The 25,945-nt window shown below is 38.3% G+C and overlaps 1 protein-coding gene and 1 long non-coding RNA gene across 3 annotated transcripts in view; one reads left to right on the plus strand and one right to left on the minus strand.

Annotated features, from left to right (window-relative positions):
• The window catches only part of FBP1 (fructose-bisphosphatase 1), a 38,412-nt gene extending 20,610 nt beyond the window's left edge, over window positions 1-17,802 (minus strand). Inside the window, exons 1-2 of one of the 2 annotated variants that reach the window (XM_020971703.2) lie at window positions 17,467-17,802; window positions 2,440-2,602 (exon numbers count right to left, since the gene is read on the minus strand). In XM_020971703.2, the coding sequence (XP_020827362.1) occupies window positions 2,440-2,602; window positions 17,467-17,636 (333 nt within the window). In that variant the 5' untranslated portion in view covers window positions 17,637-17,802. Of the gene's footprint in view, window positions 1-2,439; window positions 2,603-7,230; window positions 7,248-17,466 lie in introns of those variants that run through there. The other variant, XM_078153001.1, reaches the window with a different exon arrangement.
• On the plus strand, window positions 17,784-24,243 carry LOC110197645 (uncharacterized). Its single transcript, XR_002321543.2, has 4 exons — window positions 17,784-17,870; window positions 18,239-18,442; window positions 20,383-20,449; window positions 22,760-24,243. It is a non-coding gene; the product is annotated as an uncharacterized LOC110197645 (long non-coding RNA).
• Window positions 24,244-25,945: the final 1,702 nt, after the last annotated feature.

Genomic DNA, 25,945 nt, shown 5'->3' on the forward strand with positions numbered 1-25,945 from the left:
GCCACCTAGCTGCCCCTAAAGGGATATTCACAATCACCCTTTATAATGAAGAAACAGGGGCTCAAGGGTCTCCTTCTTCTACATAAGGCTAGTCCTGATCCTCAAAGCTACTTATACCCCATTCTCCCCACCTCCACCCACAAAAAAATAAATCCTCGTATTTGCTTTGTGTATTTACTTCCAACTTAAAAATCCCTCTCACAGATACATTTGATATTATTGCTGAATCTTTAAATCTTGGATAGTGACATTTAACTGCCATCTTAAGAGAGTTAACTGACACAACTGAAGAGAGGCTACTTGAGATAGTAAGTGGATTAAGATAACTTCTTTCCAGAGGAGTTTTAGATAGTTAACTACCACAGAGAAAGGGTCTATGAAAAACTAATGTTAACTGTCCTCTTTGAGAGCTAATGTAAGAGCTTTCCTAAGGATACATAGAGAACTGACTGTCATGACAGAGACAGAGACAGAGAGACTATAGTAATTAACTGTTATCCTTAAAGGAGTCTGGAGAAGCATCACTAGAAAACTGAATTTAACTCTAATTCTGCAGAGAAGACATTATTTTGAAGTGACATTCTGAAGAGAATTTCTGAGAGACTTTACCTGAAAGAACTTAGTGTAATACCAGCTTCCAAAACAGGTCTCACATAGAAACGGTGGATACAGTTACTGTATCTTTAAAGTGCAATGGAATTTTGAAGTGACAATTTAGGTCATTCTATGAGGAATCAGGGAGTAGGTTGAGAGCTTAATTAAAATTGAATCACAACTGTAATGACTGAAAAGAAGACAAAGAAAAATATTTTAAGAGAATTTGTTTCCTGAAAGAATTGAGTTTAACCTTTATCTTGTAAGAAAATACAAAGAAAATCCTGAGTGTCAAGTGTTTGGTCTGAGGCCAGATTTGAGCTCAGGTCCTCCTGACTTCAGGGCAGGTGCTCTATCCACTGTACCACCTAGCTGCCCCAAAGAGAATTCTTGAAAAGAGACTGTAATTGGTATCCAGAGAGAACTTAATGCTGGGATTCTGTTTTTAGAATTCAGGAGAACTCAGTAGTTGCAGTGATAGCTAAAAGTGAATTTGGCTGTGAGCTTAATATAATAAATATATATAAATAAATATATAAATGAATACAAATAAATAATTATTTATGTTTTATTGTTTGCTCCATTGTTGATAAATGATATAGCCAATAACTTGTTTGTTTTAGCCTAGGATATTCAAGTCTGAAATGATGAGCAAGCATTTATTGAAAGAGGTCTTCCTAGTTTTATTAAATAACATTATTTATTTAATAAGAGTGGGGACTCAAGCTAATTAATGAGAACTGTTGCAATTTTAGTAAATATACCTCCTTAGATTATCTTAAAGCCCAAGATGAGAATTAACAAGAAAAATGAGTCAGTATTGCCCTACCTATCTACAGAAAATGGGATATTACGCTACACACAAATAGGGTCAATCCTAAACCCCAGCTACACTGAATGTAGTTCCAGTTTATACACACACAGATACACACACACATATATGTATACACACATATGTATGTATATGTGTATATATAGATAGGCATATATATACACATGTATGTGTGTACATACATAAGTATATATACACCTGTGTATAATAAATGTGTTATATAATTATATAAATATATGTGTGCATACTTCTATGTAATTAGTCAGGCTAGGCCTCAAAGCTAATTAATGAGATAGTATCTATATTTGGGGTAATTTGTGAAGTAATACCAGAGTATACCCCTTAATTGCCTTTGAGCCTATTATAATTAGAAATGAGTCAAATAGCAGGATGAAGGATGGAAATTTGATGTGTTTTTTTCTCAAGAGCACTTAAGCATTACTTTCTCCCACATACTCACATTCTCATCTACAAAATTTCTATAGATGGTTTAGGGTGAAAGTCCTGCTACATGTACATACATATACAAATTCACAAACACATACATACATCACATATATGTACATACACACAGAATTTACATATACATTTACATGTGTTCCCTTTGATAGAATCTAAGACCCTTAAGAGCAATGATGATTATGCTTTTGTATTTGTATCCCCAGAACCTAGCACAATGTTGGGCACATAGCAGATGCTTAATTAAAGTGTGTTGACTAATAGATAATTATTAATCTATTAATTAAAAGATGAATCCATGAGAAATAATGAGATCCAGAGAAATAGTATAGCAAGAGAAGAGCGGAGGGTAGAGCCTTAGGAGTATATTCAGTTAGAGGACAGGATATGAAAGATGACCCAACAGAGGAGGGTTTCTCTATGAAGAAAGAATAGCCAGCAAGGTAGGAAGAGAACCAGGAAAAGCCAAACCAGTGAAATCATGGATTTTTTTCAAACATAGAAGAGAATATAATACAAAACCAACTTCATGGTAGAAGTAAACAAACACTCACCCTTTTTTCTGGTTCTACTATTATGGCATTTGTATCTTCTTCTGATACAAGAACACACGTAGCAAAGGATGACTTTAGCATGTTAATAACCAGGTCATTGGAGAGAACATCCAGCTTCTTGACTTGGTCACCAGTGACATTGGTAGAGCCAGCAATTCCATAGCTAGAAGAAAACAGAAACCACCAAAACTGAAAACAAAGATGACAGTCGATATATAGCAGTTATGAACACATGAATGGACTTTCCCCAAAAGCAGTCTAGTAGAGTTCTGAAGGAAGGGATGGTTTGGTGAGAGAAATGAGGCTCTTCCAGGCTCAGATGTAAAAGAGAACCATCTGACAGAGATGAAAAGATTTCTTAAGTTAAAGTGCAACATACAAGGGAAAGTATAGCTAACAACAAGAGCACTAAAGTCTTAAAATCACAAAATTTTAAAACTGGAAAAAACCTTAGAGGTCATCTAGTCCAATGACTCCTACTGTCATTGGCCTTTCCAGTATGGCCTGCCTTTCAAAGGGGAGTCAGCTAGTGAAAGGACTTAATACTTATAATCAGAAGTTTCCATTTATTGTGTTTACATAGCCATTTAAGATCTGTAAAGCACTTTGCACAGATTGTTTTATGTGATCCACGCAACAACCCTCAAAGGTAACATTCCCATTTTACAGTTGAAGAAATTTTAGGCACAGATTAGTTGAGAGATTTTCCAACATTCATATAGCTAATATGCATTAGAGATTGGACCTGTCTCCATGTCTAGCAGTCATTTCATCACACAGAGGCAATTGTTAGGCATTAATTATAGGGCTCTGTGAAGTGGACTGACTTTCAAAATAATGGTCTCCTTTTTCATCGATTCAGAGCTTCCAGTAGAGCTACACATCTGTCTTCTGTGATTCAGCATCATAGATTATCTCCAGCTACCCAAATTTTGGCATATGCCATTCAACTGCACCAATTTTGTATGTCAGCCTGAGTGACAAACTTTCTATATCTGCCAAAGTGATATTAGAACATTAACATGGATTGGCTTATGAGATTCCAAAGGGAAGCTCCCCAGGGCTTTCTCTCCATTTCCAGAGAACAACTACATATTCATTCTTCTCTTATTGAAATCATTACTGATTAGAATCATAACTGATATTGATATCATGTTTTAAGGCTTACAAAGCAGTTTACACAGATTATCTTAATACTCGCAACTCTGAAGCACACAATTGTTTTTATTATAACCATTTTTAAATTGAGGAATCAGAGAGATTAAATGATTTTATTGGCTATCATGGACCTCAACACTTTGCAAAATCTAGAGTACTTTTTCTTTTTGTTTACTCATTCCTCATTAAGACTCCTGTGATGCTCATTAACAATATTTGTATTAGACAGATTTACAAAATTTGCCTAATGGCTTCAAAAGAATCAGCAATACAGCTAGAATTGAAATCTTCGTAAGATCTTCTGCTCCCCTGATTAATCCTCAGTGCCAAGGAGCATCACTTGTTCAGTACATGAGAGTGAACCAACTACACTACCCCAAAATTAAGTTCCCCCCCAAAACCAAACTCAGCAAAAATTAGCAACATTCTCAGATGATCATAGAGCTGTAAAGAACCCTAGATGTCATTTGTTCCAATGCCCCCATTTTAGAGAAGAGGAAACCAGCCCAAAGAAAAGGAGTGACTTACTTAAGATTCGTACAGATCTAAAGTAGCAGTGTCAGAATTTGAACACAGGTCCTCTGACTCCAAATTCAGTGCTCATTCTACCATACAGCTTTTACTGGGGAGTGTCCAATAATCATAATTTATATTGTACCTTAAGGTATCAAGAGTACTTCCTTCACAACAATCCTGTAAGATGGGTACTATAAATACCATTGTTCCCATTTTTACAATTGAGGAAACTTAAGGCCCAGAGAGGCTAAATGTCTAGATGTGGAAAGAGCAAATGTCAAAAGGTTCAAAGAAAGGACAGATAGGCTCCCACAGACTAAAATCTTAATAGGAAATGTTAGTCCAGGAGAGGTAGGAAATTCTTAAGACTGGAGTTCTGAAGACACAAAGAGAAATAATTTAGAGTTGTTGAAAGAGATGAATGTGAATGCAAAATAATTCATTGAAAAGCTTCCATTTTTTAAAAATATGTACAAATGATGGAAGGACAAGTAACAGAGGATGTGACATGGTTCTTTAAGAACAGTGTCCAGAGCCCTAATACTCAGAAGGAGCTGTGGCTGGTGAAGAAAGCTCACAAGGTCAAGGCTGGCAAAAAGCATTTTAGGTTTTTAAAGTTATATCAGGGGAAGAAATGATGATCAGACTGTATGGGGCATCTGGAGAGTGTGAAAAGAACCTGGGATGACAACTCTCCACATAGAGGACCTGGGAAACCTATTTCTGGAAGAACTGTAGAGACGTGTAAAAGAAATGTCTTGGAGAGACAGACTGTGGAACATGCATAAATAGTCCCTATTGATTCCAGTCAGCTAGCCATGTGTTGATTGGCTTTGGAGGCATTCAAAAAGGCCTACCAGCTTCATCTACTGACTTCTGGCCTCATTCATTTTTGAGGGTTCTCAGTGACTCTTTTACTCATGGCATCCAGTGAAGGTCTGGTCAAAGCACTAGAATCTGACCTTAGGAGTTTCAAAAGGTCCAGCAAGCAAGTGGAAGTCAGAGTTCAGGCTAGATTTCTCAGCCAGTGCTACACTGATTGCCCAGAGTGAGGAATGATTTTTTGGGAGCTACCTAGATGCTAGCCCAACAAGAAAGTTTCATCTTGTAGTCATGTTACATTTGGAAATGAACTTGTAGGGCCAATGGTATGTAAGAACTGAGCTAAGTTTTAAGCCTATTTCCTCAGAGACTAGATGATGTAAGAGAAAGTATGCCCCAGATGTTCTGGGAAAAATGTTTGTACATTTCTTCTTACTTTCTCTTGAAGTAGATTTTTTTAAAAATAGATATGTAGGCATGATTTCCATGGAAATGTATTTTTAATGACTTCACATGAATAATCTATGTCAAATTGCTTGCTTTCTCAATGAAAGGGGGAGGGAAGTGAGGGAGAGAATTTGGAACTCAAATTTTGAAAAAATAATGTCAAAATTGTTTTACATGTAACTGAGTATTGAAAAAGATAACTAAATGAATTAGCAATTTGATTATTAAAGCAGTGTTTTTCTCATTGAAAGGCAACTCATTACAAAGAGTAAAAAGACTAGTATGACCTTTTCACTTTTTCTATTTAACACCCAGAAGAGGAAAGACCAAGGAACAGGGAAGATAGGAAAAACAATAGTTGGGGCATCCTTGAGATGAACAAGGCTGTTGTATGTCAGGAGAGAGATTATCTTATTAGTGAAAACTGAGCTCTGTCAATAATCAACATAGACATCAGGAAAATGTAAAATAACAGGTAAGTACCCATCTGCCTAGAATCATTATCAATAAAGTTTTCCTCAAGTAGAAATGAATGCCAAAGTTAAACATTATTAACAATAGTTGTACTTGTTAAGAAAAAGTATTTAACTTAGATCTAGTCATTTGCATTTCTTCAAACTCGGAGACATATATGTGTGTGTATCTGTATTTAAATTTGTAAAACAAATTGCATTAAGTAGTTATTTTTAATGTTTTTTTGGAATTCTAATACAGAGTTTACATACATACTACATACACACACATATTTATATATAAAACACAATTGGCTATATTCTATGTCTACCTCTCAGTTACTCCTGCCAATGGAAACTCTAGAAGCAGTAGTTAAGCAGTAGTAAATAAAAGGTATTACTTGATGAACTACTAGAATAGTAAGTATATCAGTGGGCCAACAGAGTTTTTTTTATACACTTACATGTGCCAGACACATGCAAAGTGCTGGGAATACAAGAAGAAAAAAAAAAGGAAACAGTCCACACCCTCGAGGAGCTTATATTCTAATGAGGGAAATAAGCATGAAAATAATGAGGTAGAAATAAGACACATATAGAGTAGATGAAATGTAATCTTAGGAGGAAAGGTGCTAACAGAGGGAAAGGCCTCCTGCAGAAGATGAAATTTGATTTGAGTCTAGAAGGAAGTCAGACAGATTAAGATGCACAAGTGAGGAAGGGGAGCATCACAGGAATGGGGAGCGGCTCTATGCAAAGGTACATAGACAGGAAATGGAGTGCTATGTGTAAGGAAGAGCAAGTCAGTCAATATGGCCGGATCATAAAGTGTATAGAGAGAAGTAACATGTAAGAAGACGAGAAAGAGAGTAAGGGACCAGGATGTGAAGAACTTCATATGCCAAACAGAGGGTTTCATAATTAATCCTAGGAGCAAATGATCAGCCTAGCTTAGAAAATCCAATTTATTTATTGACAGAATATTACAAAGAGACAAGAAATTGATAATGACACAGTACCTTCACCCAGAAGACTGGGATCAATTCTATGACATCTAGCCATCTGTCAAGATTTCTAAGAGAAGGACATCTGGAGACTGTCAAAGTCCTACATAATGTCATTCTCATATAATTAAATATCAAGTAAGAAAGGAGGCAGTTGCATGGAACTCACGTCCCACCCCTCACCCCCCAAATCCTTCCCAGAGAAAAACAAATCAGGCAGAGTTAGACTATCCTCAGAAGGCCACTGCCTTGAGACCTTTGAACTACCAAGTTTTTTTCTCACTTTATAGGGAGAATTGTCAGGGAAAGAGCAAGAGTCGACGGCCAATGAAGCCTATTATTCTGATATTATGGGAATTTCCCCACCTCATCTTGAAGGTGATCAATCTTACCTGCAGGCCTCTGGGCATTTGGGTTAGTCTGAAGTTGTAGGGAGAAACTCCTACACACAACTTTCTGCCTTGGAGACAAATCTCTAATGTCTGCACAATGGTCAAAAAATTTTCCCAGTTAAGCTTTGAAGCCCAAGTCCAAGTTTTTTTTTTTAAACTAAAGTCTAAGGGTAGCTAGGCGACCCAAAGGTTAGAGCACTAGCCCCAGAATCAGGAGGACCTGAGTTCAAATTTGGCCTCAGACACTCGACACTTAACTAGCCGTGTGACCCTAGGCAAGCCACTTAACTCAGATTGCCCTGCAAAAACAAAAACAAAAACAAAAACAAAAACAAAAACAAAACCAAGAAACCAAAACCCCTAAAGTCTAAATACAGGTCAGCCTGTGAGTTGAGCATTGATGGTAACGGTAGGAACATTAGAAAAGGAGTTTTCTCCATACTGAGACATTTGGGGATCCTGCCCCATTTGGGAATCCTTGGGCCTCAGCTGAATGTCTACCCCCACCCCTATTCTCAGCTACATTTGCAGTCTAATAAGAAAGACTCTATACAATAATTGGAAATTTCAATGGCATCTGTTATGGCTATACAGTTTCTGTATAGTTTGCAGTAAAATTGTTACCCAGGGCCAGTTTTTTTTTTCTTGAATCAGTGGAAGGAAGAGGAAGGGATAGAATGTAAACTACTTTAGAGAAGCGATTATTTCATTTTTGTCTTTTTATCTCCTGTGTCTAGCACAATGCCTGGCACTTTTAACAATTGCTTGCTGTTTGATATAAAAGGAAGATTCATTCAGTGTCCTTCAGCTCTCCTTTCTCCTGTTAATAGTTAGCTGAGCTACAGATTGGATCATGTATAAGTCAATCTGAAAGCATGTATTAAGTGTCTGTTACCTGCAACATAGACAAAAACATAAAGTCCTTGTCTTCAAGGAGCTTATGTGCTAGAAGAAGGGAGACAAATGCAAATTGGTAAATTATTCAAAATATGTACAAAAGAAATACAAGGTAGTTGGGGGGGCACTACTAACTGGGGGTGGTGATGAAGAAAGGCTTCATATAGAAGAACTGAATGTTGAAGGGAAGAGTGGATTATAAAAAGTGAAGTTGAAGAGGGAGAGCGTTTCTGGCATGGGGGAGGACAGTGAGGGCATAGGGATGGGAGATGGAGAGTAGTCTGGCTGGACTTCCATGTCCCTCATCAGGAGTAATGTATAAGAAGATCAGAAAAGTAGTTTGAGGTCCAGTTGTAAAGGGCTTTAAAAGTCAAATGGAGTTTATATTTGACCCTGAAGGCAGAAAATGGGGGGGAGGATTTTATAGACAGTTATAAAGAACTTTGTCAAAGTTATAAGAATACGAGTCATTCCCCAACTGATAAATGGTCAAAGGATATAAACAGGCAATTTTCCAATGAAGAAATCAAAACGATTTATAGGCATACAAAAAAAAAATGCCCCAAATTATTAGTGATTAGAGAAAAGCAAATTAAGACAGAAGGGAGCAATTTTTAAGGAAAATCTCTAGCAGTTATGTGGAGAATGAGATTCAAGTGGAATGAGATTTTCAGCAGAGACTAATTAGGAAGCCGTTGCAATAGTCCAGGCAAGAGGTGATAAGGGTCTCAACTAGGGTAGTGGACATGTTAATAGAGAAAAAGGACAAATGAGAGATGTTGTGAAATGAATCTGAACAGAATATTAGAAAATGAAAGGTGATAGCACTTTTACAATTACTGATTTGGAATCTTAAAGAGTGTACGTATAAAAATATGCATCATATAAAAACTGCATCAAAGCATCTTTACAAAAAGTTACCATATGCTAGGTCATAAAGAAGCCATAAGCAGGTCAGTTAGGTGGTGCAGTGGATAGAACTTCAGATAACATTCCAAAGTCCAAAAGCTTGCTTTCATCATGCTTGACTTGCATGAAAAGAAGACAAAAGGGGAAATGGCAAGAACTATAATCATTTAACCTAGTTGACTAAAGTCAAAAGATATGTTAAAATATCTACTAGATACTTTAACCACAGATACACCAACTAGTCCCACAAGTTCAAGGATCAACTCAGAAACAAGTTGAGGACTTTGAAGCCAACAACGGCAAAAACTTATGTAAGTTAGAGGGAAAGAAAAAAGAAAAAAAATTCTCTCAACTCTAAAGTTGGTGCCAACACAAGTAAGCCTTATTTTTAACAAGACAAATATGGTGGAAGGATTTCTTTTTTTTTTTTAAAGAAAGCTAAAATTCATCATTCAAAAACATGGGAATGAGGGATTCGATAAATATGACCTTGACAGTTGAAAATTCCTGTAATCCAATCATGTTGTAAACACAAAAATCTGAAAGTGATCATTTGCCGCTTATTAGTTTAACATTAATTCTGTGGTTCCAAAGTTTAAACTGGAGTAACTTTTTATCTTGTTTTTTTTCTTTTTAGGGGGTGGGGTCAGGAAAGTTGGGGAAGTATCCAATCACTGGGTTCTCAATGGTGATTCTTACAGGATATTCACTAAACACTAAGCAAAGGTCTAGCAGGAGATATTTTATGCCACAAATCTATTCTTGGGATAGTGGGAAGAGTATTGATCTTGCTGATTTCTTTTACCTACCACTCTAATAGGGGAAACATAAAGGTAGGCAAACCAGTATCATTTAAATAAAAATGTAAGCTGACCCAGTTATATAGTAGAAAAGGTGTTTCAGGAATTAGCTCTCTAAATGCTAACTAGCCACGTGACTTTGGGCAAATTATTTTTAGCTCTCTGAGCCTCAGTTTCTTTATATATAAAATAGGAGGAAATATTTGCACTACCTACCATAGAAGGCTGTTGTAAGCAAAACACCTTGTAAATCTTAAAACACTACATAAAAAGAGAGTTATTGAAACCTTAAGATCCCAAAGTGCTATAGTATAGGAAGACAAAAAAGAAAAAGGTGAGGAAAAAAACATAGAATTTAGTATACTATCATTAGCTCAGCAAGAACTGATTGTGGTCTCTAAAGTGGTACAGCATGAATGAATTAGAACGTCTCTTGTGCCTTTCCCTGAATCTACTCTGATAGCAGCAAGGATCCTGAAAACAAATGAAATGTCTTTCAAAGACATGTTGATAAAAAGGTAACTTCTCCTAGCATCTTACTGCAGGGTTATCATTATTATTATTATTATTATTATTATTATTATTATTATTATATCACTCATGACTAAATTTAATTTAAAAAATTTTTAAACTAAATTTTAAAAACTAAATGTTAAATTGTAAGAATTATTTTAAAAGAAATACAGGAAGGAAAAGTAATGTGGTGTGGCATAACAGCCATTTATACACTATAATATTGTTATTTAAAACACCCCTAAAGTTCTACTCTATGAGGTTACCCTGAGTGTTTGAAGGTTATGTCAGTGAAGTATGAGTTCTAGCAGGACCAAACTGGGAAAGGTTTGAGTAAGGGCCCATGATGTATCTGTCATTTAAAGGGGTTGGGGGGGTATGGGGACAGGGAGCGAGGGAGAGAGAAAGAGAGAGAGAGAGAGAGAGAGAGAGAGAGAGAGAGAGAGAGAGAGAGAGAGAGAGAGAGAATGAGAATGTTGTTCCAGAAATTCATTTACTGTCATGGATTGACATTGGTGGAGTTTGAAGTCAGACAGATAGGAGAACCAGGAGAAAGCAGTATCATGAAAACCCAGAGAGGAAATAGTATCAATGAGGAAAGGGTGGTTAATTGTATCAGATATTGCACAAAGGTCAGTAAGAATGAGAACTGAGAAAAGGCCGTTAGGTTTGGAAATTAAGAGATCATTGATAATTTTGGAGAACACAGTTTCAGTTGAGTGCCGAGGTCAGAAGCCAGATTGCAGGGAGTAAGAGTAGAAGTGGAACCTCACTGATGAAATTACAGGTACTTGAAGTATTGCACTATTTACTTATGTTATCTCATCTGATCCTCACAATACCACCATATAAGTTGGCCCAAACAAGTATTATCCCTCTTTACAGATGAGGAAACTGAGGCCCATAGAATTCAGGTGACTTATCCAAAGTCACATAGTATAATATTGTGACCAGCAACCAGGAAGTCTGAATTCTGGTTTCTGGTCTTTAACACTAATCAAGGATTGGACTAGACAAAATCAAAGATCTCTTCCAGCACCAAATTCTGTAACTCTATGAAAACTTAAGAAGGATTTTAAAAGAGACTCCATTTTTCTAGACTCTGCCTTCCCCCTTCTCCTAGTCGTACACCAGGTGCTTCCTGTTCTTCCATTTACTTTATTCCCTTGACTTCCCATGACCTTGACTTCAATGCCCATGATTTCCTCCTTTGGTCTAGTCTTTGATGAAAAGGTGGCTCTTTTCACCAAAGCCAACCCCCTCTACGTGTAACTCCAATCCCATCTGCTCTCATTTTCTCTGACAGGTTGCCCCCATGATCATCTCTTCTCTTTTAAATCTTCAGTTTCTGTCTAAAGATTCCTTCCCTATTACCTATGAACATGCTCAAATCTTCAAGAGAAAACCATGGACACTCATCACCTGTACTTTTAGTCCTCTTACTTAATTGCATCCATTTCTACACTCATTCTGTGCTTAACCCACTGCAATCTGGCTTCTGACCTCAGCATTCAATTGAAATTGTGCTCTCCAAAATTATCAATGATCTCTTAATTTCCAAATCTAATGATCTTTTCTCAGTTCTCATCCTTATGACCTTTCTGCAATTTCTGCTTAACCATGCTTTTCTCTTTGATAATACTTTCTCTCTGGGTTTTAATGACACTGTTGTCTCCTGGTTCTCCTATCTGTCTGATCACTTCTTTTTCAGTCCTCTTTTCTTGATCCTCATTTATGTCACACTAGCTGTGGTATATACTCTTGGGCTCTTGTCTTCATCCTTCTTCTGTTTTCACTTGGAATTCTCATACTTTGTGACTGCATCAGTTCCCAGAAGTTTAATTAACAGCTCTATGTAGATGACAACCAGATCTATACATTGGTCAATCAACAAGAATTTATTAAGCAACTACAATGTGAGAGGCACCGTTCTAAGTACTAGGGACACAAATACAAAAAAAAAGAGAGAGAAGAAACATTTCTATTCTTAAAGAGTTTACATTTGTTAGAGGGAAACTATGTATACAGATAAATATATGCAGAACAAATGCAAAACAAATACAGGATAGTGAAATACAAGGTAGTTAGGGAGGGAGGGCACTAGCAGTTTTGTAAAGATCTCATGTAGAAGGTGCTTGATCTGAATTTGGGGGGGGGGGAAGAAAGTAGCTAGCAGGAAGAAGTGCATTCCAATTCTTTTCACTCTTCTAGTCACCAGTCTTACATAACCAACTGCCTGTCAGCTATTTTCAACTGCACGTCACATAAAACTCAAAAGAGCTCATTGTCTTTCCCCCACCAAAAAAAAAAAAACCAACCCTATTCAAATCTTCCCTACAGCTCTTGGGGGAATCACCATCCTCCTCAGGTTCACAAACTTGGGGCCATCCCTGATTCCTCACTCTCCTCATTGATCCCACACATCCAATCAGGTACCAAATTTTGTCATTTCTATCTTCACAAAATCTCTCAGGTGGCCTCCTTTCTCTCCAATCACACAGCCATGACCCTAGTTCAGGCCCTTATCACCTCCTGACTAAACTACTGTAACAGCCTCCTGATTAATCTCCCAACCTCAAGCCTTTCTCCACTCCAAAATCCATGCTCTGTTGCTATTGTTGATCAGCGCTTTCTGACACTTCATGACTCCATTTGGGGTTTTCTTGGCAGAAATACTGGAGTGTTTTGCCATTTCCATCTCCAGCTCATTTTACAGATGAGGAAACTGAGACAAACAAGGTTAAGTGACTTGCCCAAGATCACACAGCTAGTAAGTGTCTGCGGCTGAATTTGAATTCAGGTCTTCCTGACCCCAGGCTCTACACTTTATCCACTGAGCCACCTGGCTGCCCCACATAAATGTTAGCTAAGATTATTATTATTGTCACAATCAATAGGGTGATAACTTCCTACTAGTGGTAAACTCTTTCCATTTAAATTATTTTTCATCCAAGAACTTAAAAAATATTTTTTTCTTTTTTTTTTAGGCAACTGGGGTTAAGTGACTTGCCCAGCATCACACAGCTAGTAAGTGCCAAGTGTTTGGTCTGAGGCCGGATTTGAACTCAGGTACTCCTGACTTCAGAGCCAGTGCTCTATCCACTGAGCCACCTAACTGCCCCGTGAACTTAAAAAATATTTTTTAAAAAATTTTATCTTATTATTCTGAGGCAAGTTCTATGGCCTTGTCTTACTCTAGCATGTTGAATCCAAGAAAGAGAGAAGCAAAGTTCTCATTTTTCTCATAATCTTACAGTTCAAAGGGAAAAACTCAGATTCTGGTTATAAAGCAAAATCATTCTTAGTCACCATTAATTAGTGACAATTAATGAGTAATCAGCAGCAGCAAGATGGTCTAATGGTAGTGGTGTCAAACTCAAACAGAAAACTGGGAGCGGGCCACATACATAAGGATCCCCTTGGTGCATGTTCACTCAGTTTCAAAATGTGATGTCATCCATGTTTTATTGTATTTTTATTTACTGGACTAGTGTATAGATATAGTGTATATTGTATGGGACTTGGGCCAAGGAGACCAGTGTTCTAATCCTTCTTCTGATACTTGCTAGCTATGTAATCATGGGCAAGTCACTTAGCACCTGAGAATCTCAGCTTCTTCGTCTGTAAAATGGGGTTAATATTGTCATGTGTTCCTTACAAGTGTGAAAAATAATTTCTCTTGGTAATCTGTGTCTTGGAGATTCAGAGCTCCACCTTCCAGCCTTCTGCTTCAAAGTTCTTCAGAAGGACATCACTCATAATGAGACTGCATTGAATCTTCTTCTCCTGGTCAAAACTGACCCAAACCTGAACTGATTTTATCCTACTCAGGCTTGGGTGGAGACAGATACCCAGATAGACGGAGGCTGGGAGTGGTCTGGTAGAATGATGGTGGGTTGATATGAGCCTCTGTTGAAAATCCCAAATCAAGCCAATTCTGAACTGGCCCCCTTAGGGTGGGCCCAGGTTTGGACTGAACTACCATGCAAGCCTGGCAGTGGTAAGCATGGGAGCATTGGGAGCATTGGGAGCATTGCAAGCTTGAGAGAAATTAAACTGTGCACACACAAACACTCTAATCTCATTTGTTTCTTTCTTAGAACAGACTCTATAATAAATTGGGGTACACACAAGGTAATTGTGAGGCACAAACAAGATAAAAAATACAAAGCTTTTTGCAAATCTTAAGACATATAAATGTCAGCTATTATTATTAACATTTACTATCTCTGTGACCCTGAGCAAGTCACTTAACCCTGTTTGCCTCAGTTTCCTCATCTGTAAAATGAGCTGAAGAAGGAAATGGCAAAACACTCCAGCATCTTGCCAAGGAAACCCCAAAAGGGGTCACAAAGAGTTGGACACAACTGAAAAATGACTAAACAACAAAATTATTGTTAATAGGTGATTCTATCTGTTCTAAAAATCTGCCAGGTGGATTTTGTAAGCAAAAGCCAGACCAGTTCCTCGGCTGGCTCTCCACAGTCAAAGTCAAAGTGGAACAAAGAACTGAAGCAAGTATTTATTTCATTCAAATGGAAAATGCAACTTTTGAGAGAGGAGAGGGAGAGAGAGAGAGAGAGAGAGAGAAGCATTTTATTTTCTAAGCTATAGATAAAAGTCTAGAAAACTCTGGAGTTAGAGGGGCAGAGTCCAAAAAGCAAAACAGATATAGATATATTTCTGAGTCCTTTAGAGACCTAAGGAGTTAACTGGTTTGTTGTTTGTTTGTTTGTTTTTCAAATGAAAAGCATCCTTAATTTCAAAGTGCCCTGCCATTAAGATGTAGTTCTTATTCCACCTGCTACTGTGTTATAGTGGGAAAATTATTGGGTCCTATGTCTGTAGGTAGAAGATTTGTTTCTTAATAACTTTATGACCTTGAGCAACTCTCAAAGCCTCATTTCCTCATCTATAAAATGGGCATAATATTAGCATTGTCTGCCTCACAGGGATGTTAATTGTGCAGAACAAATAAAACAATAATGGTTTGGAAATAATAAATGACAAAGGAATACTCATTCTTTTAGGTAGACAGTTTGCCTAGAGCGTTGAGAAGTTAAATGACATCCAAGAGTCCCACAGCAAGTATAAGTCTTTGGGGGAACTTGAACCCAAAAGTTCGATATGTTAGTGAAATGATAGGTCCAGTACTTTTCCCTAAATCTTAAGTAAAAAGATTAACTGTGCAATGTTACCTAAAGTGATGAATGATTAGAAGTAGATTTTAAAGACTACCAAAGGGGCACCAAGGTAGCTCAGTGGATAGAGCACCGGCCCAGAAGTCAGGAGGACCTGAGTTCAAATGTGACCTCAGACCAAACACTTGATACTCACTAGCTGTGTGACCCTAGGCAAGACACTTAACCCTAACTGCCAATAAATAAATGAATGAACAAATAAATAAAGACTACTGAGGTCAAAGTTTAAGTGGTGATAAAGAAAAGAGAGACTGATCTCTCTCCCTTCAGTCTTGTGTCCAGGGAGGCCCTTCTTTTCTTGTCATTTATGAAAGACAGTTCAGAACATGAGAAACACTCCTTTTTAGGTCTGAGTAGCTACTACACATTCTTTAGGACTAGAAGCATGACTGAAAACCATTCTGAAGCTCAAGGGTTGTCCTCAGATAAATAATGCTTACTGCTGTCACCTGCCAGGTAGTGTGATAGACAGACTAACACAGTGAGAAAAGGTTTGGTTTTTTGAGTCTTAGACCTAGGTTCAAATTCTGGGTCTTCTGCTTACAAACTTCATGATCTTAAGCAAATCTTTCCTCAAATGTAAAATGAAAGGGCTGGTCTAGACCAACTCTGAGGTCCCTTTTGGTTCTAAAAACTATGAGAAATGTTTAGCAAAGTTTGGGTGAGTCTGTTTGACATATTTGAAAGACGTATATTGGTATGTCTCACATTAAGTCAAGCCAGTATACAAAAATTTGGATTTACACGTAAGAGAAATTTGAGGGTGATTATTTGAAAGGACTTATAGTAGGAGATGTTTACAAGTTCCCCTAGCTCCTTCAAAATAATATTTACAAAAGCACCAATTGCTTAACAAGGCAACAGCTGCTTAAAATAGTAACAGCAATTGTCATTGCCCACTTATAGTTGGATTTTTGACCGTACAAGTTTACATTGAGCTTTATTTTGAGTAATAATGCTATCAATGACAAGGGAAAGATCTGATGCATATAACAGTGCTTACCACAGTGTCTGGCACATAGAAGGTGCTTAATAAATGTTTACTGATGGATAAACAGCCTTACCCTCAAAGGCATTCCTGTAACATAATGCAGTGAGCACAGTTAGATTCTTTTTCTGCCTCAAGCATGCATCCACTAATTTCTCACAAAAAATCTTGAAATGCAACATCAAAAAAGAGTCAGAGAATATAGCTTTGAAAGATCCCACCTACTAACTCTCTGTGTGAACCTTTCTGGGCCTCAGTATGATTCACCTGTAAAAAGAGGGGGTTAGATTAGAAGACCTTAGGTCCCTTTCAGCACCCATCTCTCCTACAAACACAATTGTGACCCAAAAGCCACACTTCCAGGGGAAAACACAAACTTTCTAACCCTTCATCCCTTATAATTTCCACTCAGACTACAATAGGGTATTTTAATCTACTTGCCTCTCACTGACAAATCAGTGTGTCAATGGGAGAGCGTCAGATTTGAAGTCATAAAATCGGTTGGAATCTCAGTTCTGCGTGGTCTTGCATAAGTCACTTATCCTGTCTACACTCAGTTGTCTCATCTGTAGAATGATGAACTCTAAATTTCCTTTCGGACCAAAATGCCCGATCCTTTAAAGCTATGAACTTCAGAACAACTCCTGCCATACAGCCAGGAATTTTTCTGCCAATTGAATGAAACTGACTGCACGCGAGAATTTGAGAGTTTAAACAATCCGTGCCACAAATCGGCACCGCTGGGCTGGCCCTGAATGGTGAGCCCTGCGAGAAGGTGGAGGGAAACGCTATCACGGCGGGAAATAAAGGAATCTAGGACCACGGGGTTAAAATGGGGTGCTGAATGAGTGACTGGGGCTGGGGGCTGCCTCAGAAAGGGAAGGAGGGAGGGGAGCTTGCGAAGGGAGGGCAGGAAGTAAACACTCACAGATTGGCTATGCCTGCTTTCCGCACCGCAGAGGAGATGGCTTTGACAGCGGTGCAAAGGCTGTTTAGCAACTGGGTCATCTCGCCAGTGCCCTTGGCTTTCCTGCCCTCCTCCATGACGAAACGGGTCAGGGTGCTGACATCGGTGTCGAACAAAGACTTGTCAGCCATGATTGGGTCGGAGGGGTAGATGTCCTTAGGGTAAGAGAAGTCCTGAGCTTAGCAGGCAGTCGGAGAGGCTGCAGTGGGGAGTCTGAGTGGTCTCAGTGCGGGTGTGTGCGGGAGAGCCTCCAGTCTCTACCTCCCAGGGTTCTGGTCAGTCACTAGAGCAGGTTGTCAAAGCCGGAACTTGGGCTCAGTTTGACTTCGAGGGTGTGTCCTGGGGCAAGACTCCGCCCCCGGGAGGTAGGTGGTTGTCTTCCAGCGTTTAGCCTCTTTCCTTTTTTTGCTGTCACTGATTTCTTATCTCCTTGGTTGCTTCAGTGTTCCAAACATTGCCTTTTTTTTTTTGAGTTGGTTATTCCCTGCAATGCAATGTTACTGTTAAGGTCTTTCCTTTCGATGTTTGTGCTCAGCCTTCAATTTGCTCCGTCTTACTTATCTTATATCTTTAAATCTTGTTAAAATCTCATTCCTGTCATGAACTGCGTCTTTGCTCGAAAACTGATCGGTTTCCAATTCAAAGTGACCTGTTACAACAGCTGTTCAAGACTTCTCAAGTTCTGTAGTGAGGTCTGGTTACTTTGATTAACCACTTCTCTTCTTGATTACAGGTACATTTGTGTTCCAATGGCTTACACTCAGAAAAGAAAGGACACCAGTACGTTGAATGAAGCAATCCTCTCTCCCCTCCCTCCACACCTAAGTTTCTTCTTTCACTTTTTCTTCTTTTCCTGATTCTATACTATAAATTCGAGGTCCTGTACAAAGTTCCCTTCACACTCAAGCAACATGAAGCAATTGGAATTCAAACTGAGGTAAAGAAATATGTATCCAAAACACTAGGATAAATTGAGATACAAAGATTAAAACACACACACACACACACACACACACACACACACACACACACACACCTCTACCCCTAAGGAGCTTACTAGGGAGGATTCATCGTATATTCAAATAATTATAAAACCAGCTAGTGCTATGAGATAAGGAAGAAATCAAGACAAAGTGCTTCCTTTAGGAAAAGGGAACAGTTGGTGGAGGGGTAGAGAAGAATTAAGGAAAGCTTCACAGAGGAGGTATCACCTGAGCTAAGTCTTGAAAGAGGAGAACATTATGAAAGATGGAAATGAAAGGGGCCTGAATGCCCGGCCTGAGGAACTAGTCCCCAAGAATGAACAGGAGACACAGCATGTGGTCAAAGGCAGGAGTAGTCCATTCTAGCTAGTACACATAGGATACAGAGAGGGCAGTAATGTGAAATAGCGTTGGAAAGATAGGCTAGAATGAGAATGTGGAGTGTCTTTAATACCTGGTGAAAGAGTTTGCATTTTATTCTAGGAGGAATGGGGAAGCATAAGATGATTTTTGAGCAGGCAGTGACTTCTTCAAGTATGTACTTTAGGAAAATTACTTTGGCATCTGTGTGAAGAATTTGGGATGCTGATTCTTTTTTTTACACTCAGGGCTATCAGATTGGAAAGATGACAGGTGTATCCTTGGAACTCTCAGTGGGTTAAAACCAAAAAAATAAGTCCCAGAGTGAATTTCACATCAGTACAATGTATATTCCGTCCTCCCTTCTCTCCTCCATGCCCCCCCCATTCCTAATGTAGTCTTTAAAAAAAAAAAAACCCTAAGATCCACTTGGCTATAAAGAAGTCATTAAGTCTAACAAAAAGTTAAAATAGTTTAGCAATAAGGTTTTTGAAAATTTTCTACATTTTAATTCAGCTGTATTATTTGAGCTTCCTTTTCCAGGCATGCTGGATGAGAGGCTCATTCTTTATAGATTTATACAATAACTTTGGCTTTAATGATCTATATGATTTTATTCAAATTGAATAATAATAATAATACCAGACCTGAGAGGCAACTTGGAATTGTAATGGATGGAGGGCCAACCTCAGAGTCAGGAAAACTTAGATTTAATTCCACTTCTAACACTCATGCTACATGTCCTTGAATAAGCACTCAGGTTTCCAGTAACCTAAGGAACCCTCTAAGAATACAAATTACACACGAGTTGCTAATCCGAAGCCAGGGAAAGAGTTCTCTCCACATACATATATTTTTTAATGGACAAAGACAATTCATTGGAAATTAGCAAATCTGGTCACTCCAGAAGTGTGACTGCACATATGGAGTCAACAGAAACACTGGTCACAGGTTCTACAATGATATATGTTCCTGGTGCAGAGATGAGGACTGTTTCTCTAGAACTTTGGGAGTACAGGGAAATGAGAGATATATCCCTAAGTACAAAGTTTAAAAATTATGAGTCACCATGTCTATTTTGGTGACTGAAAATTCAATCTTAGCCACTATATGGTTACAGCAATTCAGCCCTGCCCTTAAAAATATTGTCTTAAATTTCTGTCAGTTCATTTATTTAGTGAATTACCCTATATAAAATATTATGCTAGACAGTGAAGTGGATACAGAAATGAGTAGATAATAACACCCAGTAGAGAGATGGGTGATACATGCATCAAAGTCTGTACAATATTTCTAACTCATTAGTTATTATTGATCAAGGGAGAGAGGGCGGAGAAAGAACATTCCAAGAACATAAATCGGGTAACCTTAGGAAATTTGTCATGCTCTTTCTTTGGTAACATTCCACCAGTCAGAAGTCAGAGGCTGAGTAAGGCCAGATACAGCAAGGTACCACAACCATTTTGTCAGTTGACAATGATGAGGCTTCCTCAGCATTTTCAGTAAATGGTAAATGCCAGCTTTCTTTTGACAGGTGATGTCAGATGTACTGCCAGAAGAGTAGATTGAGGCATCAGGAGTAGAAGGAACACTGTGCACCTGTAAGTAGCACCATTAACTCCATCACAAACCCTGCCATCCCTCTAGTCATTTTGTTCTTTTTTGCCTAGCAGCTAAGGTTCTCAGTCCTTTACCAACAAAAGACTATTTTTGTCTATAAAAAGTAACAAAACTAAATTCCTGGTGAGATTTATTGCTTTTTTATTGCCCTTTCCCAACCATGAAGGTCATTTTTCTTTTAGCTGAATCAGTAGATATATTTAAAAATTAAAATCCCAGTTTCTGCCAGGCACAGAAAAAAATGTAAAGGGATTACATCTGGCAGCAAGTTGTATGGAGAGCACATAGACATATCCTCCAATGATTTGGATTTCAGATTACTTTGATCTCCAACAATTTTTTCCAAGTAGAGATTATATGTGTGTGATTTTTACCTGTGAAGCCCACCATGGCTCACATTCAGAGGCCAGATTCAACTAGTTATGATAAATTAGTCAGAGAACCAATTTATTTGGAGTTATTTGCAACCTTATAGCTGTTCACATGTTGTCTGCCCCATTAGAATGTGAGTTCCTTTTCTTTGTATCCCTAGTGCTTAGCATAGTACTGACACAAAGTAGACACTTGACAAATGATTGTTGACTGACTTGACTGATGTTTGGCTTTAAATATCAGAATCTACCACCTATCTCATAAGGGGAAAAAAATGGGAACAGCAGCAGGACTAAATCAAATAAGCATAAAAATTCTATGCTAAAACCTGCATTATTTTGAAGGCCTTGAAAGACTGATTTTTTTCAAGATTTCTGAAAGTGGGAAGGATCCTACCCAATATATGGAAAAAATCATGGGCTTTATTATTTTTCCTACTATATACAATATTTTATTTTCCCCAATTACATGTTAAAATAATTTTTAACTTTCTTTAAAAAAGTTTTGAGTTTCAAATTCTATCCCTCCTTTCCTCTCTTCCCTGCACCCTCCTTGAGATGGTAAACAATCAGATATAGGTTATATATGTGCAATCATGTAAAATATTTCCATATTGGTCATTTTGTACAAGAAGAAGAATGAGAGAAAGTGAAAAACAGCATCCTTTGGTCTGTATTCAGACAATATCAGTTCTTTCTCTGGAGGCAGATAGTATGCTTCATCATGAATCCGTAAGTATTGTTTTAAATCATTACATTGCTGGGGCAGCGAGGTGGCACAGTGGATAGAGCACTGGCCCTGGAGTCAGGAGGATCTGAGTTCAAATTTGACCTGGGATACATAGCACTCACTAGCTGTATGACCCTGGGCAAGTCACTTAACCCCATAGCGTAGGGGGGAAAAGAAGATCATTGTATTGCCGAGAATAGCTAAGTCATTCACAATTTTTCATTGTACAATATTGCTATTACTGTGTACAACAGTCTCCAGGTTCTGCTCTCTTCACTTTCTGTCGGTTCATGCAAGTCTTTCCAGGTTTTTCTGAAACCATCCTGCTGGTCATTTCTTATAGCACAAGAATATTCCATTACAATCATATACCACAGCTTGTTTAGCCATTCCCCAATTGATGGGCATCCCTTTGATTTCCAACTCTTGGCCACCACAAAAAGAGCTGCCATAAATATTTTTGTACAAATAGGTCCTTCCCCAACCCCCCTTTTTTTATGTCTTTAGGATATAGACCTAGTAGAGGTATTGCTGGATCAAAGGTATGCATAGTTTTATAGCCCTTTGACCATAGTTCCAAATTACTCTCCAGAATGGTTAGATCAGCTCACAAGTTCATTAGTGCATGGACTTTATAATTAATAATTTCTTAAGAAAGGAGAACTAAGAAAATGTCACTAACTTCTGGCTCATGTGCTTGCTTTCCCATCTCTGCAAAACTTGATAAGAATAATTGCGAAACTATGACTTCCTTGATTCATTTCATAGAATCTACTGTGTGGTTCCTCTGCCCTTTCTTCTGATGTGTTTCTCTATATGTTTGCTTCACAAAATTTGGAACTGCAAGTGACATCCTTCCTCTGGGAAATGTACATGAATTGATATTGCTTTCTAGAAAAATATTTATGCATAAATACCTTTATACCTATCTATATTTAATTTTTAAACAACCTTTTCCCTCTTGTTGAGATCTTAGTATAAAGGATGTTGACTGCTCTTACTAAAAGTTATAAGCAGCTCTATCACAGGCCTTTGATCTTCACCTGCAAGAACAACCCAAGGCCATCTTCCTGAAACTGGCTAGGCAACTTAGAGACAGAATTTCCAGGAAGACTCATGTTCATACATATTGGCTAGTCTCCTGTGTACCTATGTAATTTTAATTGCTTCTTGCTTTCTTTTGTTTTCAGTCCTGAAACTAAGTAAGAAGAACTATATAGCTCCATTGCATCAACCATCATTCAGAAGAGCAACCTATATGGAGAAAGGGCCAGCTATTCCCACCCCTTGCCAACCAAGTTCCACCAGTGGTGCAGGCAAGCCAGCCTAGATGAAACAGTATGGCACCTTCAGGGAAAGACAGGAGGTGGCATGTGTCAGATGGGTCAAACTATTGCCACCACCTTTCCTCAGATCCCAACAGAGAAAGTATAGAACCCTGAGGCCAAGAACCCTGGGAAGAGCTGTGCTTTTTAGATGGCTGGTCTAGCTTCCCAGTTCCTCCCCCCATCTTGTGCAAGAATTAAAGGGAGAAAACTTTCCAGCTCTTCTCCAACAAGACATCTCACATTCCTTGAAAGAAGTTAAAACAGAGATAGCTCTGTTCAATGATCCTCTGGTTTCTAATGTCAAAAGAATCATGAAATGGAGATATTCCATCAAGGATATTTTCTACTGTCATGGAAGATATGCAGTCCAGACACACATGGAAGAGGGATTCCCTGTATATAGTAAAGTTTTGCACATGATTCTGTTTGTGAATAACGTTGTATGATTGAATTGAGTATCAAACATTTCAGATCCTTATTAATCATTCAAAAGAATCTCATCTAACTATCCATGCAGAAAAAAACAAGTGGATGAAGAATACCTGTTGTGAAAGCTACAGATGAATGGATAGCCCATAAAGTATCATCCATAAGTATGTATATTTTGGATGACATGGCAAGACAATGAAATGTGTTCAAAATTAAATTAAGAAGGGGCAAGCAAGCTAGATTGCCCTTTTTTTTTTGAAACTGTAGCACTTTTAAGGACCTTAAGATTCTCCCTGAAACAAAGATCTGCCTTTTTTATTTTTCAAATTGTTATTTTTTCAATTAATAAGCATTCATTTTCTCTGTTGTTTCTACCATCAGTGGGAGAAGAAAAAGAAAACTCTCACAAAAATATGCATAGTAAAGCAAAAATTCCCACATGGGTCGTATACAAAAATGTGTGTCTTATTCTGCATCTTGATTCTCTTTCAGGAGATAGGTAGCATCTTTCATTATGGGTCCTCTGGGATCATGAATTGTTCATTACATTAATCAAAGTTCTTAAGTCTCATGGCTCCAGGCATTCTTTCTTGGTTGTCCCCCATGCCTGGAATGTTCTCCGTCCTCCACTCCAACTACTGACCTCCCTGGCTTCTTCTAAATTTCAACCAAAATCTCACCTCCTATAGGAAGCCTTCCCCAACCCCTTTTAATTCCAGTGCCTTTCCTCTGCTAATTATTTCCTATTTATCCTGTATATAGTTTGCTTTGTATTATACTTATTTGTATGTTGTCTTCCCCATTAGAATGTAAGCTCCTTGAGAGTAGGGACCATCTTTTGCTTCTTTTTATATCTCCAGCACTTGACAAAGTGCCTGGCACATAGTAGTTGCTTAATAAATGTTTATTAAATTGAACTGAAGTCTTTCAAAGTTGTTCCTTTGTACAATGTTGTTGTTATTGTATAAAGTGTTTTTCTAGTTCTGCTCACTTCACTCTACATCAGTTCATACAAGTCTTTCCAGTTTTCTCTGAAACCATTCCTTTTATCATTTCTTACTTTTGATAGTATTCCATTTTATTCAAATATCATAATTTGTTCAGCCATTCCCCAATTAAGACCCATTGGGTTTTGCATCAAGTTTTTCTGGTGATGCTTTCAGTCATATCCAACTTTTTGTGATCCCATTTGGGGTTTTCTTGGCAAAGATACTGTAGTGGTTTGCCATTTCCTTCTCCAATTTATTTTCCAGATAAGGAAACTGAGGCAAACAGAGTTACACAGCTATTAAGTGTCTAAGGCCAGAAAAGTCTTCCTCACTCTTGAGCGCTCAATCCGCTGAGCCACCCAGCTGCCTCTGTTGATGCTTACATGGCTGTACATCATGGTATACTAGAGTTTCCAAAAGATTAAAGATGAAAGTCATCCAGAAAGCAATAATAAGCATCACCAATGGGCTAAAACACATTACCAATAATGAAATGAACAGGAGAAATAGTGTGAAGGATAGAATCAGAAATATACAACCAGAGAATGAGGTGGGCAAGTCATGGAGCAAGAGGGAGAGAGAATGGACAGCCCACATGCTACACTGGCATCCACCAAAGGTCAAGTGGAATAAAGGCAAGCTCCTTACATTTGTTAGATGGACGCCCTGTGGATTACAAGAATCACACATGAGAACACCTAAAAGGGTTGCAATCTATATCACTGGCAGGAGTATACAAATCAAAGGATAGAAGTATGGACGAATTATTGACCAGTACCTGAGACTTAAATGTGCTTAAATTCCCTTCATATTTTGCAGGATAACCAGAGAAGACAAGGAAGAAAGCTAATGAGAGATCTTTGGGAAGAGTCTTTTCCCCAACATTTCATGAGACTTTCAGTCCAGAATCTTGAAATGAACCTTCTCTCTGTGCCCTAAGCAAAACCTAGGAAGTTTTTCCTTTCATGTCCTGATTCCTTTACTCTTCCTTCCTCCTATCAAATCCTGCTTTCTAGAAAGACTGTGAAACATTTATTCTAAGATATAAATCACATAGCTTAAAGTGTTCTTTCTCCAAAGGGACTTCCATTTTATAGGATCAAGCTTTAAACTAAAGGAGTAATAATAGTTCGCAATGAAATGCCTTGCTACTCTCAAATTGAGCTGTTTCGAGCGTCTATACAGGTTTTCCCTACCCCGCCCTCCCCTTTGCTCATAATGTATTGGGGCAGGGGGGAGGGGGATACTGGATTTGAAGTCAGATGACCTAGATTCAAATTTCAACTGCCACTTAATACATCTGGCTTTGGGCAACTCAAGTAACTTCTCTGAACCTCAGTTTGCTCTCCCGTAAAAATGATGGTGGTGGACTAGATGTCTCTGGATCCCTAAAGTGTCTAAATCACATATCCACACCACCCCTTCCCCACCTCCAGCACAGTGCCCCGTACACATTTGTTGTTGTTTAGTCATTTTCCAGCCATGGCCCACTCTTTATGACCCCATGTGGGTTTTTCTTGGCAAAGATCTTGGAGTGGCTTGCCATTTCCTTCTCCAGCTCATTTTACAGATGAGGAAACTGAGGCAAACAGGATTAAGTGACTTTCCCAGGGTCATACAGCTAGTAATT

The sequence above is a fragment of the Phascolarctos cinereus genome, unplaced genomic scaffold (genome assembly GCF_003287225.1).
Source record: "Phascolarctos cinereus isolate Bilbo 61053 unplaced genomic scaffold, phaCin_HiC Scaffold_4;HRSCAF=312, whole genome shotgun sequence".
In the NCBI taxonomy this organism is placed as follows: Eukaryota; Metazoa; Chordata; class Mammalia; order Diprotodontia; family Phascolarctidae; genus Phascolarctos; species Phascolarctos cinereus.